Consider the following 19,501-nt stretch of genomic DNA (forward strand, 5'->3'; position numbering starts at 1 on the left):
TACGAATGAGCATACGTTACTAGTTGGGTATCTCTATTCTGTTGTGCTGCTCACATTAAAACTGGCAGCTTGCCATTGTTGTAGTTGTTATTAGCTTTGTATGACGCGTCGCTTCTGCTACTCCGCACCCTAACTTCCAATCCTGCATCGTCATCGTCATCGCCGTCGTCGTTGTAGTTGTCGTTGTCGTTGTCGGCTTGGTAGTCAGCTCAGTTACAGGCCATTATTTGATTTTGTTTGTTGACGGTCGCGACAACGACTATTTGAGTGCTCGATCCCAGCAACGCCGCCACGAGAACGCAAAACGAGTTTGGTGAAACGGGTCCGATAATTTACACGCAGGCGTCGCCGCAGCAGCCGCACCAACAACACCAGCAGCTGCTGCATTGGCAGCATCGGTAGCAATACAACGGTAGCAGTGGCACCACCAGCAACAGTGGCTATCACAAACGCAGAAGCGGTGGCAGTTAATTGGCATTCGCCTACTTGCAAAGCTTACCTACGTGTAGACGCGCAATAACCCCGTCGCAAAGTAGCACCGATCCGATCCGTTCGTTGTTCAGTGCATAAACCGCGGTCGCATCAATGTCCTATCCGGTTCCGATTGCCTGCGAGATCATTGCTGCGGATTAATTCGCAAGTCAACCGCGTTATAGGAATGAACGGCTTGATTGGTGGCCACGTCCCAATAGGCTAACGGTGCTGTGCAGTTAAGTGTGAAATCGTACGATCGGACAGCAAAAGTGTTGGAAAATCGAATAGCAAAACAAAAACAAAAATTTATCACTCGTCTAATAACAACGCGCAACTGTTTAAATGAGTGCTGTGATTTAAGTTAAATAAAAAAATTTTACATCTACGTACATCTTAGATGAATTCTACTGCAAATCAAAACAACAGAAGATGTCCATTAAAAATGAAGTGTTCTTCTGCGCCAGCTAGAAATCGTTACAATCGATTCGATTAAGTTTTTGATGTGTTTAGTGAACTTGATTTGTCATACACACATACATATAGTACATACATACGCACATACACATGCACGTATTGTTAAAATATCTTTCGTTTGGCGTTTTGGCGAGCTCCAGCGCATAGTAGATTTATAGCTGTTGTTGTTCTCCTTGTCGCTCTTGTCGCTTTTGCCGCCGCCGCTGAAAATTACACAAAACTCGTGGTCCGGAATAGTATGCGAAATTGTTCACAGTGGATTCAACGAATAAAATGGCCGTTGGACCGACGGAGGGCAAGCAACCTCCTTCAGAGACATTCTCGCCCACACATCAGATTATAGCACCCAGCCCAATATTGGCAGTGCCGACGCTCGCCTTCTCCGCCGCGCAAGTGGAAATCGTCTGCAAAACCCTGGAGGACTCCGGGGACATAGAGCGTTTGGCGCGCTTCCTATGGAGTCTGCCGGTGGCCTTGCCGAATATGCATGAAATATTGAATTGTGAAGCCGTACTCAGGGCGCGGGCGGTTGTGGCCTATCACGTCGGAAATTTCAGGTGGGAAATATATACCTACACAATTATAAAATATACGTATGTAGGGGTGCCCGTACAATGATTTTCGTGTAACAGATAGCACTACATTTGCACACACACACACATATGCACATGCACATATTCAGTAAAAGCTTACATAGGCCGGCACTCATTTGACGCGTTTGTCTGGCTACAGGAGCTGCCGCTGATTAGCCACTCATTTGCACCAAAAGCACAACATAAAATTTGTCATTCGCCCAGTCACAAGAGATGCTCGCTTAGGGGGCCAAGGGGAGCTTTTGCTGTGTATGCAAGCGTAGTGAGATTTTCTTAAGTTGCGAAAAAGTGGCGTCAAACATAAAAGTTGTGGTCCATTAAAATCTGCTATGGAGTACAATTATAAAAATATTCCTACTCCGTTCAAATTGAGAGTTCATTTTTTTAAGTTTTAGAATCGCTGCGACAAATTACACTTATGACCCCATCACAATAGGTCCGTTGGGGCAACGCTTTTGACTGACAGCTAAATAGTTTATGTGTTTTTGAGTCGAAGGCGCCATGCCGGAATGCACAAAAACTGGCAACTTTATACTTTTACCATACGGCGAGTGCGGCGCAAATGACAACTGTTTAAAGAAGAACAATTTCGTATCGCGCAAATTTTGATCAATACTGTTTTTTATTAAATAGAATACAGAAAATGAGTGGAATTTAAATTAATTGACTCCTTTCAAATGCACCCTTATATTTTCGATAAAAGCTCGAATGAGTAGAGAAATGGCTAGGCTTAACCAAGTTATCCTGGTAAATGAATGTGCATACCAATCCCGATTATGGTCGCACACGCCGTCTGCGACTAGCATAAATTCTATTAAAACCCTCTTTCGCCCCAATAAGCATTAATTTTATAAAAATATATTACACAACCAACAAAAACCTCTTTCTATACCACGAAATATGGCATTTGCTTACACGACAGGAACATCTCCAACATTTTTTCGTTTATATGCGTCAATATTTTCATTGCGGCATCACCGTACGTTTCACACGTCATGCCAGTCAAATGCGTTGGCGCAACGGACCTATTGTGACAGGTCGATTAGGCCAAATTTGCTTAGCGATTTACTCTTAATCTCTTATATGAATTCAAACCAGGGCCTCTAGTGCAGCGCTTTATATTTATTGAATAGCCAGAAGTTACGCAGAGCTAAATCAAGAACCAGTGGTCGAGCCACCGGCGGGAGCAATTAATCAATTTGAGGACGACGCATTATTATTGTAAAATGCCAAGTGTTCTCCCGCCACAAATCTGGACTTTTTAACGCTGTAACTAAATTATAAAAAAAAAAAAAAATTAGAAATTTTCAAATTGAATTTAAAATTTATAGACTGTTAAAAACATGAAATAATTTGAAATATTTAAAGCTTGGCACCACTGGTTATTTTGATTTTAACGTAAGAGTTCATTACAAAATCTGCTACTTTTACGAGTATTGGTCAAGGGTGCAGAAATATTAATTTAATACATTGGGGTTATACTCGGTCTACTACAGAATTTTGCTGCTCCCAAGTTTTCATATCGATAGTAAACACATCTGACAAAATTCAAAATATGACTTGAAGCCAATGTTATGATACATATTGACATACATACATATGTACTTAGTCCTACCAAAAGTTCTGTTACACGTTAAGTGCGTTATAGATATGAAATTAGAATACGTTTTTAATGAAGTTAGTTTTATTTAATCGTGCAAATATTAAAAAAAAAACATTTAATTTTCATTCGAAATGGTCACTATTTGCTTTTACCTAATGATGAGGCCAAATGATTAGGCCATTCAGCAATTGCAGCACGCACGGTTTCCATCGATATTCACGTCGCAGCTCAAACCAAAGATTATTTGAGACTCTCCAAATATCTGTGATGCCTTCGACAGGCCACGTTCTCCAAGTCCGACCACAAACTTAGATCTGGACTTCCAGACGGCCAATCTTCTGCGGCTATGAACTCAGGAATACTGGTTTTTAGCCACTGCTGTGGGGGTTTTGCCTTATGAGCTGCAACGGAATTTCGCTGGAAGATCCAATGCTCTCCATTGACTCTCTCCATTGTCGGCTGGCACAGTACCAAAATCAACATTGAATGTGTCAAAACTTATAAGCTCTTTCGACATGAATAAACGTAGTATTTCACTGAAACAAAAATTTCATTCTTATTTTATCCTTATATACATATATTGTCCAATTACCAACCGGTAAGCGGGTATGCCTTCAAACTTCTTATTTTTCGACAAATGTGCCATCATATCACTCTGTTCGTTGTCATACGGTACGAGTATAACACAATACGCAGTATAACACAGCACAAATCAGTTTTTCATTTTGCTCCTTTTCTTGTTCTGGAGTCACGCTTCTTTTTATCTTCTCTTTTATCTTCTTTTTTTTCTCCTCTTCAGTCAACTCTGCTACTGCGGGTGCTGGTTCAGCGATTGCTTGATAGTGACGCGAGGTTTTCCAGAACGAACTATGTCGGTCCAACCGAATCATTAAATTGTAAAATTTCAACTTTAGGTCGTGCTGTGTTGGGTCATCGAAGAATTCTGAGCTTATCTTCTTGGCAATGGTCCTAAGACATCCTCCTGGTACACTCTTATCCCGGTCTTAACCCCTTTTTTCGCAGAAATGAAGAGATGTAAGGCCTTTGCAAGACACCCCCCACCAAACTATTACGGGAGCTAGACGGTGGCCACGCTGAAACTTTGAAACAATATTATTTGCGCCTTTAGAAGTTTTAGCATAGATTTTGTCATTTTGCTTACTAAAAACCTCTTCAGCAGTGAAAATTTTCTCATCTGTGAAAAGAATATTTTCATGGCCGTTGACCGCGTGCCATGTTGTTGTTGTTGTAGCAGTTAAATTTACCCTGCCAGTGTAGTGTAAATCACTGGTCGTCTTCGTCTAGCTCATCTAACGGTAGGCCGAGGAAACTTGCTGTGTCGACTGGTGGGGTCCAGAGGAAGAGGGGTGTTAGATGAGTGAGCTTGATGGGGCATGTGAAAAGTTGGTTAGTGTCGTGCGGGATGCCTTCACAGGTCGAGACCACGTGCCATCAAAGAAACTGCTTTCAAGTGCAGACCATCTTGAATTAGTCTTGACTTGGAACTGGCCGATACATTCAGTTCCCTGTACATGATTTTCTGCTTTCGAATGAGATTTCTGCGAATTCTTTCTAGCACTGCTTTTATGGCTGCAATGGTTCGAAGCACGCGAGGACGTCCACTTCTTTTTCTGCCTGTCACTTCAGACGTTGGGGAAAAACGATTGATTGTGCGGTAAACAAACAACCTCGAAATATTAAGTTTTTTTCAGCAATTCGTAAATCTCACTTCCTCTTTTACCACACTTTTGTAATGCAATCACAGGAATTCGATTTTCCTTAGCTTGCAAACAATCGAAATTTGCCACGAATCTGATTATAATTTATGAGTGCATTGCCCATACGAACGAAAGCAAAAATTATGGAACTTTTTTCTGCGAATTTGTTCTCGCCATATACATTGTAAAATTTGTGACAGAATTTGTGGCAAGACACACCTTGATCAAAAAGTTTCAGGAATATATTCAGAAAATTTAAAATACGATTTTATTCCTCAAAAGTGATATTATCGCCTTCAAAGTACTCCTCGCCAACTGCAACCCACTTATGCCAGCATTTGATCCAGTTTTCGAATCATTTATGGAACTCTATTTTCGGTAAAGTCATCACATCCGCCTTCGATTTTTCCATTACTTCGTTTCAGCTGATAAAACGCGTTCCCCGTAGTGGTCAAACGGTTTTGACTCGGTCAAACAGAAAAACACGCAGGGAGGCATACCAAGTGAGTTCGATCGATGGCTACTGGATGGTATTCGCTCGTTCTTGGCTTAAAATTCACCGATGATGATAGCACTGTGCGGCTCAGTTGACTTAGAGCGTTACCTATCGGTTGCTCTTGGAACTTTTCTAGCAAGGTGGTAGATATTTCTTTTGTTTGTTCACTAGTTCACTTGTACTGATTTTTTTCAATCAGTTTTATGGTCGACATTCTGGCCATTGCGTTATATATCAATCGTTGTTGACATTCGCTCGTTTTCACCAACGGAGAGTATGCGCGTATCGTCCGCAAATGCTGCGTTTCTGCTGGATTCAGGAACGGAAATATTAGAAGTGTGTAACAAGTACGAAATAGGTCCGAGTATGCTACCTTGAGGGAGGGACTCCTGAATTAATTTTCTTTGTGTTTGACCGGGCCCGTCCATGCTTCATTCGAAAATACTGATTATTCATATAGGCCTCTAGTAGATCTGTAAACTGCGTCAGAAGTATTGTTTTAGGTGGGTAGCTTAGTCCCTCCTGCCATACCTTGTCGAACGCTCGAGCGACATCGAGAAAAATGGCGGAGCAGACACATTTTTGCTCCAGAGCTTCTTCTATTGTAAGGACTAGTCTCTGCACTTGGTCTATCGTAGAATGAATTTCTCTAAGCTCAAAAGAGTGGCTTTTTTGAGCGCGATAATTTCTTTTAAGCGGGTGGCAAATAGCGTCTCAAAAAGTTTTCCCAACATGGAAGTAAAGAGATTGGGCTGCTTCATTTGCATTTTTCCTGGTTTGGGAATCATTATAAATTCCGATAATTTTCATTTTAATGGTATGTAAGTACATTTTAAACGAGTGCATGCATTCGTGATCACAGTTAATTTACCCAACGCGGTAGGTTTTTAGAACTTCAGCTGTTATCAGGTCAAAACCGCGGCTTTTCTTCGTTCTTGACTTAGAGATTTGAGAAATTATTTCCAGGAGCGTAAATCGTTAAATTTTGTAGGATTTTTGAACAACAGGGGGAGGGATAAAACTATCAATTATTTCATGAGGTTTAAATATGCTTTGAAGGTGTTGCGCAAAACGTTCAGTCTTCTCGATATCGTTTTTTTGCCAACATTTGAGAGTTATTTGCTTTTTTAATTGGAGGATTGTGGGTGATGATTAGTTTATTCACGCCTGCTTTCCAATCCAATCATTGGATTTTTTATCAGCTGATAGGCGTTGTGAATTTTTTTTGAGCATTTTGCCTTTGTATTCTTGTAATTTGGCTTTCAGCAGCTTAGTTTATTTATTAAGCTCAGTTTTTAATGGTGGGAATCTTTTTTGCTTATTTTTATTTTTTTGTTGATGAGTCGTAGTATTCCATATGGATAACGTTGTGATACATATTTTCGTTTAAATGTTGGAGTGCTTAATCAAGCAGATTTCTGTAACTGTATTGTGAAGTCCACTGCTTCCTTTTCGATATCATCAGGGCTGCTAATTGCTTTATTTTTGCCTAGAAAGGAGTCAAGCTCTTGTTTGAAGAACTCCCAAACTGTTCACTTATTTGATAGTTCACAGGTCCTTTCATTTATTTCACAACAGAGACTATTTGATGGAAAATGTTGTTTTTCAAGTCCCACCAAATTCACAGTAGAACTTTGCTGTCCGTTAGTCCTGGTTTAGCCACGCTTTGTCCACGATCGTTTTCACCAGTCACCATCCGTTTAAGAAATGCGTCGATTTCTATCAAGAAAAATGTTTTTCTGTCATGAAAAATGTCCTCATAAAACAGTATCTGCTATTCAGAGGCGGCGCAAAACTGTAGCTGCCTCCATTTGTGGAACCACATCAATGCATACAACACAAATTGGAAAAGGAGCTCGACGGCTTTAAGAAAAACTTTTCTAGTGTAAGCAGCCCATACGATTCACAAATGGCTCAAAATGAGCTTGATAAAGTCCTTTCATGGTGTACTTGATTACTAAATAAACTATTTTTAAATACATATTTCAAACTGCTACCAAATTACTTTCGTCAGCTATGTTTCTCCTTTGAAGGCATCTTACCTCTAATTGTTTTCTGAGCTCGGTCAGTATAATATTGGACTTAGAAGTTATTTTTGAATGAGAATCTCTCTTGCCAGCAAGTGCTGCTTTGGACTAAGTAAGAAATTGAGTAGTAAAGTCCCCTTGCGACGAAACTAACACTCATCATGCCCGTCCTGGCGTATGGCACAGAAGCTTGGACGATGACAATATCCGATGAAGCGTCACTTGAAGTGTTGGAGTGAAAGATTCTGCGTAAGATTTTTGGACGCTTGCACGTTGACGACGGCAAGTATCGCAGACGATGGCACAATGAGTTGTATGAGCTTTGCGGCGACATAGACATAGTGCAGCGGTTAAAGATCCAGTGGCTTCGTTGGCTGAGTCATGTTGTCCGAATGAATACAAACCCTCCGGCCGCTAGATAAAAAGGGCCTCCAATTAATCTGTGGAGCACTTACAGGTCACTTTGTCTGTAATAGACACTTTCACACAATAGGATTATCTAGTACAAGATTATGCAGGCTCTGCTGTCATGAAGAGGAGTCTATGGAACACTTAATCACCAACTGTGAGGTATTAGGTTACAGGAGACACAGAATACTGGCCTCTTACCTACTAGAAGAGGAAGACCTACAATTGCTCCCTCCTATGGAGCTGGCTCGATTCCTCGGTATATTAAATAATAGTAAATAATTAAGTAATTAGATTAATCTGGTCGCAGTGCATAAAGGCCTTATCCTAACCCGTACAACCGTTACCATTAATAACCCTCCGGCTCTGAAAGTATTCGATGAGGTATCAGCTGGTGGTAGCAAAGGAAGAGGAAAGTCTCCTCTGGGTTAAAAAGATCAGGTGGAGAAGGACTTGGTTTCACGGCTTGGGAAAGAAATGACTGGCGCACTTTGTTAAACTAGGCCCAAATCGCTTAAGCGGTTAACGGTTTCTATATGAATTAAAAAACAATAAAAAAAAAATTACGGAATAAAATGCTTAAAAAAAAATTAATTTTGGGGCGAATTTTCCTACTATTTTTGCTTCAAAAAAATTATTTTTTCGAAAAATCGAAAACTTGTATTCACATAGAAAATAATATCATAAAAAAGATGTGTGGAAAATTTCAGGCAAATCGTTCAATAACTTTTCGAGTTATCGTGCACGCCAATTCGAAAAATATAGTTGTGAGAAAAACGCGTCTAAAGTTTGAATACATGAAAATTCCTCTCCCAGCGCTCGAATGCAAAGAATAGAGTCGTCACGGTTGACGATCTATTATAAAGGGTGGTTAAGTTTCAAGGGCCGGTATTGATTTTGAATAAAATACACTTTTTTTAAAAAATTATTGTCATTTCTCTTTATTATAATAATATTGGTATGATTCAATTATGTATAGAGCAAAATATCGGCCAAATGGCCGCCGCGGCCTCGGCGGCACACCTCCATCCGATGGTCCAAATTTTCGATGACGCTGAGGCATAATCGAGGTTCTATGCCGTTAATGTGCCGAATTATCTCATCCTTTAGCTCTTGAACTGTTGCTGGCTTATCGACGTACACCTTTTCTTTCAAATAACCCCAAAGAAAGAAGTCCAACGGTGTCGTTGATGTTTAGGTGTGGTTCACATTCAACATCGGCCCTTGAAATTTAACCACCTTTATAAGAAATACTTAAATTTACGTTCTAAAATTTTGTTGACATATTCTTAAAGGATTATATTAACATTTTATGAAAAAAAATTTTTTTTTCGAAATTTTACAGGTATCTGTGCCCTTAAATCCAACATAAATAAATGAATATCAATAATATGCAAATAATTTAAAATATGCACTCTATTTTTATAGCAAATAAAGAAATAAAATAGCAACAAAATATGCGCATAAGTATACATATATTAGAAAATATCTGAAACTAGAAGAATTGCGTTGATCTTCAACTTCCAAAATTTGCAAATATTCAGTATATATGTATGAGTACTTATGTATGTATTCATGAATTTGCATTGTACGAGTATAGAAACGAGGAGCTCGGCTCATATACCTATGTACCTATTCCAATAATTCAGCTTGGGCCAAACGAATTACCTGACATCGAGCTAGTAGCAGTCGCAAACATATTGTTTTCCAAATATCCGTCTTTTTGAATTTCGCAAACCCTACTCAAGTGCCACAATGAAAGGAATTCGACTGTAAGTTGGAAATTTTATGCACGGCCAACGTGACACTTGATATCTTAAGCAGCAGCAGCAGCTCCAGAAGCTGCGCAGCGCTGGCTACACGTCCAGCTTAGTGAATGAATAAAACGATCTGAGCAAGTATGGGGTACGAGCAGGCGAGTAATGAGGATAGAATGGAGTTAAATTAATAAACAATGCCATTAATTTACTAATTAAGATTCTGTAGAGCATTGCTTTGGCGAAGTGAAATCTCGAAACTTATGTGCCTCGGCATTGCACAGCTTTCTTGGTTGACAAACGGTTGGCAAACGTGGCGTGGCTCTGAACAATGGAGCACACAACAGCGATGAGTGATGAGTCGGAATCTAATAGCCTATCGTTTGCGTGCATTAAGCGTTTTTTGCCAGCTTTGGCTGTTCATATGCCAAGCGATGTAGAAATAAATGCCAACACACATACATACAGACATACATACTGGACGGAAGTGGCTGGGTCTCATTGTTCAACAATTAAAATAATTGAATATTGCCCCAATACAATGTAATGGAAATTAACTTTAAGAACTACTCTAATTACTACCCGTATCGCATTTGCATGCATTGTGCGTTGGTTTGAGTGCATACGAGTTTGTGTGTGTGTATGTATGCATAAGTACATCGTTATTCCTAACTATGTGAGCAAACTAATTTCACTAGTATTTTTCGACGTCCATTTATACGCTTTTATTATTCACTTATTTATTTTGAATGTTAAGTAATTTGTTTGTAAATATGTCAGCGTGAATATAAAGGCAGTTTTTTAGCCGGATTCGATAATTATTTATTATAATAGAAGGTTTGCTCAGTAAGCAACTTTCGCGTTCGCTGGGTTGCTAAGTCTAGAAATTTCGAGTAAAAGTGCAGGAAAAGTAGATTTTGTGGGAAAAACATTTCGCTTTCAAAAGTGTGTGCCTATGAGCAGAAACTTGGGCGTTATGTTCAGCACCAGTACGGTATGGAATGTAGCCAGACTTGCCGCTTAAATCAGGTTGGCATAGAGCATTTTTTGGAGCATTGCGCGCGTGAGATGGGCATTTTGACAATCCCTGCGCGATGCCTTTCAAATAAAGGATGCGGAAGAACTTACTAGGTTACTTTAAAAATTTATAAGTTTCCACCAAGAGTTCAATGAATGTGGAATTAAGCACAGCCCGCAACAGTGTAAGTTTTGCAAGGTGATGAAACCGAATGGCTGCGCCTAAGTTACACTTCAATAGAGAATTTAGAAAGCTTTTTCTTTGATGATGAGGTTATTTTGAAGGAATTCGCACTTCACAAAGAGCTTAAAAAGGAGTAGAGTGTGATAGGTCCTCGTGGAGACTATCAATGGCATACATTGCAGGCTGCATTATAAGAAAGCTGGGATTGACGGTGCCGGTTTCCAATGAGCCTTTCTTCACATGGGTGGATGTAGCGTTCAGAGCACCTGAATGGCAGCACCGACGTCAATAAGCTTTTTCCAAAACAAGAATTTATCAACAAATTGAATATTTACACAAATAAATTCAAAATAAAAAAACATTATTAAAATTATTTAAACAGCTCTCTAAATAATAATAAATATAAATTTAAATAAGTGTGGGTAGTTTGTAAAGTAGTGACTTTCTTTTACGAAAGAGTTGATTATGACCATAATTTGCTTAGGCGTAGGTACACTGACAGGCGGCACACGGATACAATATGGGAATTGCAAACAATGATAGCTGCAGACTTTGCAATGAACTAGAAGAGAGGGACACTCTTGAACACCTTCTATATTCTTGCCCTAAATTAGCTAAAACCTGAATGAAATGTTTAGGATCTCTACAATATGAGAGTTTAGAATGTCTCCCGGGGTTAGAGCTTCAGAGCTTACTTAGATTCACAAAAAACACAGGCTTATTACAAGAAGCCTACTACAAGGAAACGTAAGGGTTAAGCTCCATCTGGTACCACTAAGGACCAATAGGTCTATGTGATGGCTTTCAGCTTACCCATAATTTCACTATTGTACGATTTTTGCATACAGAAAATTATTCGTGGAATATAACGGAACTATTTATATTTTCTTTGATATATTGTGCATTCAACAAGTGATTTTAATCGCGGATAGAAGAGGCATATTTTGTATTCTTTTTATAAAAGTGGTATAAATGCAACAACTGCTGCTGCAGAAATAAACACTGTTCACGGAGAGGATACCGTGAGTGTAAGGACTGCGCAAAAGCGGTTTTCAAAATTCCGATGTGGTAACTGCGACGTGGAGGATGCCCCGCGCGCTGGTCGTCCTGAAGTCTTTAACTCCGACGCCTTGCTCGAACTCGTGGAAGCTGAGCCAAATTTGGCAGTCGATATGATAGCTCAGAGGTTAAATTCATCGCATGGACCATTGACAGGCGCCTGATTCAGTTGGGAAAGGTTTCAAAGCTGGGAAAATGAGTTCTGCATAGACTTTCCGTCGCCAACCTTCAGCAGGGAGTGAATGAGTGTTCTCAGCTGCTGCAAAGGCTTGAAAATGAAAGTTTTTTGAACCGTATCGTTATTGTTGATGAAAAATGGGTCCTTTACAATAATCTTGTTCACAAACGCCAATGGTTAAATAAAGATGAAACACCAGAATCGACCCCTAGAGATGGCCTTCACCCCACGAAGATTCTCCTGTCTATTTGGTGGGATATGGCCGGTATTGCTTATTATGAACTTCTGGAACCAAACCAGGTGATAACTGCTGATTATTATTCCCATCAGCTATCAAACCTTAACAAAAATCGACCGTCTTTAGTGAATAGACGCAAAGTTTTGTTTCACCACGGCCACCACGCAAGGCCACATACCGCAAGGCAAACATTGGGCAAGCTGAACGAGCTCGGATGAGAGCTAATGCCGCATCCACTATACTCTCTGGATATTGCACTTTGTGATTATCACCTTTTCTGTGGACTTCAATCCCATAAGAGTAACAAGAACTACTCCTCAAAAGAAGCTATAAAAAGGGATATCGAAGCGTATTTTGGCTCCAAGGACAAACAATTTTTTGAGCAGGGAATTAAAAATTTGCCTTAGCGTTGGGAAGACATTGTAAATAATGAAGGAAAATATATTATTGATTAATAAATACTTTAACCATCTTTTTTATTAATTTTAAAACCACCTTTAAAAAACGCAGGAACTTATGGACTGACCTGATATAAGAACTATATTTTTTAATTTTATGTATATTATTTATTTTTATATATAACACAATTCAACCACGCTGAACTCCATAATATAAGTATAAGTATATAAGTATAAGTGGCGCGTAAACCCTTTTATGGGTGTAGAGCTGAAATCTCTACAGCTGAACTCTTCACTTAAAGATTTTATATATATTATCTTCGGATAAAAGCTAAGTTTTCGAGTTCCATGTTAAGGTACATACATACCTACATATGTCACTTAAATATGGACACATACACCCAACTCTCTTTTTACCCGGTCTTTTTTTAAACGATTCTGAAATAACACGGTTTTAATCAAATTACACGAAACTTTCGTTATTGCACGAATCTCAAAATAAAAAATGTTTTTGTTTTTAAACAAAACATAATTCCTAAAAGGATATCTTATCAAGCTAAAAAATTTGAGTGCAAGGCACTAAACACATTTAAGAACTAATCTAGTTCAACTGTGCATTAAAATTTCAACGTAATCTTTAGGTAGCGTCTAGGTGGATAATAAGTACAAAAAACAATGTGGCGCAAATTTAATCATCCAATTTCGTTTTTGAAGTAGTTTTTAAAAATACAAAAAAAATGTGACTTTTATTGGTGGAACTTTTTATTTGGCCTTTACGCACCCCATTGCTTGTCTGTTTGTATATTGCACTTGTTTCGTTCGCAAGTGCCAAATGTAACTGATGTACGACGCCATTTGCAAAAAATATACATTTTCCGATAGGGTGTTTAATTTTGCGACACCTTGTGTAAGCAACTAGAGAAAGCAAAAAACAGTCGCCAATAAAAAACTTTGTTACAACTAAAAAGCCAAAAGAAGCCGTTATTAATTCGAATAAAAGCCGAGAGATGTCTTGGGCATATTTGGCATACCGCTTGTCTTATCTACTGATGATAGCATTTTTGGTCCAGTGCATAATAAATTTGCACGCTTGTTGTGAAGTTGAGTAGTTGCCAAATTGATTTTGGTTCTAAATATTTATATAATTTGTACTTATGGATTGAATTTTAGCCGTACACTAATTTTAATTTCTTTTTTTTTTAAATAAAAATTAATAGCTTTTGTTTTATAAATACTTATATATTTAATATAGATTTATTTATTATTTCTTTTGCCAATTTTTTTGGAAAAATATTTAAAGTCTTCTCATATTACACGTTTTTTTAAGTTGTGAAACATATCCTATATCCCATAAATTTACTACATGTCGCATGTAATTTTCCACACGATTTTTTTTTATGCACGCATTTCTAAGGAACGAATCTACCGTGTAAAAACAGAGTTGGGAGTATTTACCTTGTCCATAAAATATGTTATTTACATTCTAATATTAACTAAATAGTTTTTAAACCTTTCGGAATTTGTTTCCATTTAAGTAAAACAAACACTTGTTTGCTACCATTTTTTCCAAAAGGGAATGCGTTCACTTTCTTCACCCTTCTAAAATGCAACCTTTTGTGGGGGAGTGGCAAAACTCTGATATCACAAGTGAGCAAATCTTTAATAATTGAATCATGGTTTTTTAGTAAATTGAGGCCTATTTTGTTATAATTCGAAACTTTTCAAACTAAAGATTCCATTAAATGAATAGGACATTTTTAGTTTTTTGAATGCCCTCAACTAGAAAATATATTACAATGCCATTCAGAGGTCGCCACCACCTAATTATCGGAGGTCAGTTTCATTTAAAAAAAACTTGTTACTGGAAAAAAATTGCATTAAAAACATTTTTTTTACTGGTTACTGAAAAAAATTGCAGCAAAAATATTTTTTTACTGATTACTGGGAAAAATTTTAGCAAAAATTTTTTTTTACTGATTTCTGAAAAAAATTGCAGTATAAATATTTTACTGATTACTGAAAAAGATTGCAGCAAAAATTTTTTTGCTGATTACTTAAAAAAATTGCAGCAAAAATATTTTTTTACTGATTACTGAAAAAAAATGCAGCAAAAATATTTTTTTACTGATTACTGAGAAAAATTTTAGCAAAAATTTTTTTTACTGATTTCTGAAAAAAATTGCAGTAAAAATATTTTTTTACTGATTACTGAAAAAGATTGCAGCAAAAAAATTTTTTGCTGATTACTTAAAAAAATTGCAGCAAAAATATTTTTTTACTGATTACTGAAAAAAAATGCAGCAAAAATATTTTTTTACTGATTACTGAAAAAAATGCAGCAAAAATATTTTTTTACTGATTACTGAAAAAAATATTTTTTTACTAATTACTGAAAAAAATGCAGCAAAAATATTTTTTTACTGATTACTGAAAAAAATTGCTGCAAAAATATTTTTTTACTGATTACTGAAAAAAATTGCAGCAAAAATATTTTTTTTCTGATTACTGAAAAAAATGCAGCAAAAATATTTTTTTACTGATTACTGAAAAAAATGCAGCAAAAATATTTTTTTTACTGATTACTAAAAAAAATTCCAGCAAAAACATTTTTTTACTGATTACTGAAAAAATTGCAGTAAAAATATTTTTTTATTGATGACTGAAAAACTTTTCAGTAAAATATATTTTTACTGATTACTGAAAAAAATTGCAGTAAAAATTTTTGTTTACTGATTACTGAAAAAAATTGCGGCAAGAATAAATATTTTTACTGATTACTGCAAGAATCAATTTTTTTACTGCTAGTTACATATTAATACTCAACCGCTAGATTCAATGAATTATTTGAGAAAATGCGCTTTTTTTTTCTTTGAAACAGTTATTTTATACTCCTTATTCGCCATTAAGTATTCTTAAAACAAGCACAAAAGCAAACAGAAACAAAATTTGCATCACTGAGTTTTTGCCTTTCAATAGCCAGATGTTTATTTAGAAAACTTGAAGTGTTGAAAATTATTTTCACTTCATATTCTGTTTGCGTTGTTGATATTTCTAAACTACTTACTTATCTACATTGTTGCTATTTCTACACTACTTACTTATGTGGCGCTACAACCGAGTGTTGGTTCTGGCCGAGTTCAAAATATCGCGCCAGTTGTTTCTGCCCTGCGCTCGCTCGTGTCAGTTGGAAATCCCGAGCGCTGAGAGGTACTGCGTCACTTGGTCCTTCCAACAAAGATGTGGTCTTCTCCTTCATCGTCTTCTTTTTTGGGGTACCGCGTCGTAGATTCACCTTGCTAGAGCGTCTTCGTTCATACGGGTGACATGGCCAAGCCAGTAGACGCTGTACTTTTTACACGTACATGGATTTTTATATCCGTGTCCATATATAATTCATACAGCTCGCTGTTCCATCGTACGTGGTACTCTTCACCACCGTAGGGCCAAAGATTTTACTTAGAATTTTTCTCTTGAAGGCTGCCAATTCTTTCTCATCCTCTGTTGACATAGTCCATGCTTCACCTCTATATAGCAGAGCCGGAATGATGAGCGTTTTGTAGAGTGTTAGTTTAGCCCTTCAGCATAGAGGTCTATTTCTGAATTGCCTACTGAGCCCAAAGGGACACCTGTTGGCAAGAGTTATTCCCCGCTTGATCTTCAGGCTGACGTCTGAAAGGAATCAGGAAGTAACTATAGTTACTGCATTTGCGCTGCTACTGCAAAGTGCCCATCTATGGACATAAATAAAATAACATAATAGTAGTTTCAGCCATAAGTAAAAAAACTCTCTTAGATGGTTGTCAAAAAATGCCCACAGCTGAGATCGCCTGATTCCAAAACGCTCTTTTATACAGGGTTGCCTAAAAAATGATTAAATTCCATAAATTTTCCAAGTCAAAGATATTATTTTGTATTTTTTTGTTTTTGTTTTGTCGATATTCTATTGCTTTTAATGTGACCATAAAAATGCTAGTTTTCTATAGCAACCCCGCCAATACGATCAAGCAAAACGACAAAGCACTCGCACCATGTCATCCTCTTCAATTTTTGGAAACAAAAACTCGTTGAGCAGTCACCGTAACGCTCGCCATTTACTGTAACCGCGGAAGAAGAAGAAGACTCACCACTTTGGAAATGGGTTTTCAATATTTCCCAATTTTGTTCAAGCGTACAGCGTCCCATTTCGTAAATGCCAAACCTTTAAGTAAATTATGAACACATTTGACATTTCATTTGTGTTACCATTCTCAAAAAAATGGGTGGTTCAAAAACCAAACGTTATATGGCCCACCCTGTAGTTACGTAGATGGCTAGCCTGGTAAGACTGACTTGGCCAAGAAAAAATTTCAATCAGCGGAGTTTTATAAGATATAACCACTATTTTGTTGATATCTGAACAATCAGTGTAACTCACAGACCATCGATCTACAGGCTACTTTTCTTCGATTGTTCAGTATACTTAATAGCCCATAAAATTCCACGTTTTTAGCTGTCTAAATGAAGAAGTTAGAAGTTATATGTATTGCAAAACCTTGTATTTGAATGATTTCCTTTAACAGATACCTTCGAAAAAAGGTCAGATGAGATTTTACATATGGTTCAAGCAGCTCACAACGGCCGGGATTAGCCCACGTATCCTCTGGGTAGCTTCCGAACACCCGTTCGGGAGTGAGCTAACGTGAGAAGGCGAAGCATTCCAGGATAGCTGGTTGTGCGCTGGGTTTGGGACCCGCCACTTAAAAATCCCCCCCAATGAAAAGAATTACAAAGCCTCGGATGAGAACTGCCTTTACTGATGACGACCCCTGCAAACGAAATAAGGAATATGATTTGAGGGCATGCACCTGGAATGTCCGGTCCCTTAATGGGGAAGGTGCCTCTGCCCGGCTGGTTGATGCCCTCGTGAGAGTAAAGGCTGACATCACTGCCATCCAAGAGATGCGATGGACGGGGCAAGGTAAGAAAACCATAGGACCTTGCGACGTCTACTACAGCTGCCATGTAAAGGAGCGCAAATTCGGTGTCGGATTTGTTGTGGGAGAGAGACTTCGTCGCCAAGTACTGTCGTTCACTCCGGTGGACGAGCGTCTCGCAATAATCCGCATCAAAGCGCGATTTTTTAACATCTCGCTAATTTGCGCCCACGCCCCGACGGAAGAGAAGGACGATGCGACCAAAGATTCCTTCTATGAGCGCTTGGAACGTTCCTATGAGCGCTGCCCTCGCCACGACACAAAAATCGTGCTTGGCGACTTCAACGCCAGGGTGGGCAAGGAGGGAATTTTTGGTCCCACAGTCGGAAAATTCAGCCTGCACAACGAAACATCCGGTAACGGACAGAGGCTGATTGACTTCGCCGGGGCCCGAAACATGGTAGTCTGCAGCACCAGATTCCAGCATAAAAAGATACACCAAGCTACCTGGCTGTCACCTGATCGAAAAACGCGAAACCAGATCGATCATGTTGTGATAGATGGAAGACACGCTTCTAGTGTATTTGATGTACGTACGATCCGAGGACCCAACATCGACTCGGATCATTACCTTGTTGCAGCCAAGCTGCGCACCCGCCTCTGTGCAGCAAAAAACGTACATCTTCCTACGCAAAGAATGTTCGACATCGAAAAGCTGCAATCACAACAGACAGCCAGAAGATTCGCCACTCGACTCTCACTCCTGCTCTCGGAGAGCACTGCCCAACAAACCGGCATGCGCGAGCAATGGAGCAACATTTCTCGTTCACTACGTACCGCCGCCGAAGAAGAAATCGGATTCCGGCGAGCCCGAAAAAACAATTGGTACGACGAGGAATGTCATGCTGCCGCAGAAAGAAAGGATGCCGCCTATAGAGCCACGCTGCGATCGGGCGCAACGCGAGCCATGTGGGATCGCTACAGAGAGCTGAAAAAGGAAGAGAGACGTATTATCCGACAGAAGAAACGAGAGGCCGAAATACGTGAGTGCGAGGAGCTTGAGATGCTGGCCAACAGGAACAACGCCCGAAAATTTTACCAGAAAGTTCGGCGGCTCACAGAAGGTTTCAAGACCGGGGCGTTTTCCTGTAAGAACAAAGACGGCGATCTGGTGACTGACGTACAGAGCAATCTTAAATTATGGAGGGAACACTTCTCGAACCTGTTAAACGGTGACAGCTGCGCATGTCATAGAGAATGTGAAGATCCCGATACCCCAATCGTTGACGACGGAATTGTCGTTCCGTTACCCGACCATGACGAGGTGAAAATAGCAATATCACGGCTAAAAAACAACAAAGCCGCGGGCGCCGACGGACTGCCGGCTGAGCTATTCAAACATGGCGGCGAGGAGCTGGTAAGGTGCATGCATCAGCTCCTATGCAAAATATGGTCGGATGAAAGCATGCCTGCCGATTGGAATTTAAGTGTGCTCTGCCCAATCCATAAGAAGGGCGATCCTGCAATTCGTGCCAATTACCGCGGGATTAGTCTTCTAAATATCGCATATAAGGTTCTAGCAAGCGTATTGTGTGAAAGGCTGAAGCCCACCGTCAACCAACTGATTGGACCTTATCAGTGTGGCTTCAGACCTGGAAAGTCCACCATCGACCAAATATTCTCAATACGCCAAATCCTGGAAAAGACCCATGAAAGGAGAATCGACACACACCATCTTTTCGTCGACTTCAAAGCTGCATTCGACAGTACGGAAAGGAGTTACCTGTATGCCGCGATGTCTGAATTTGGTATCCCCGCAAAACTAAGAAGATGACGTTGCTCAACACCAGCAGCGCCGTCAGAATTGGGAAGGACCTCTCCGAGCCGTTTGATACCAAACGAGGTTTCAGACAGGGTGACTCGCTGTCGTGTGACTTCTTTAACCTGATGTTGGAGAGCATCGT

The 19,501-nt window shown here is 39.1% G+C and overlaps 1 protein-coding gene across 1 annotated transcript in view; it reads left to right on the top strand.

Annotated features, from left to right (window-relative positions):
* The first annotated feature begins 242 nt into the window (after positions 1-242).
* LOC128867349 (protein Optix) overlaps positions 243-19,501 on the top strand; it is a 62,275-nt gene continuing 43,016 nt past the window's right edge. The window contains exon 1 of the mRNA XM_054108496.1: positions 243-1,505. Within this exon, the coding sequence (XP_053964471.1) occupies positions 1,222-1,505 (284 nt within the window). The 5' untranslated portion in view covers positions 243-1,221. The remainder of the gene's footprint in view (positions 1,506-19,501) is intronic.

Source organism: Anastrepha ludens, chromosome 6, assembly GCF_028408465.1.
Source record: "Anastrepha ludens isolate Willacy chromosome 6, idAnaLude1.1, whole genome shotgun sequence".
NCBI classification, from domain to species: Eukaryota; Metazoa; Arthropoda; class Insecta; order Diptera; family Tephritidae; genus Anastrepha; species Anastrepha ludens.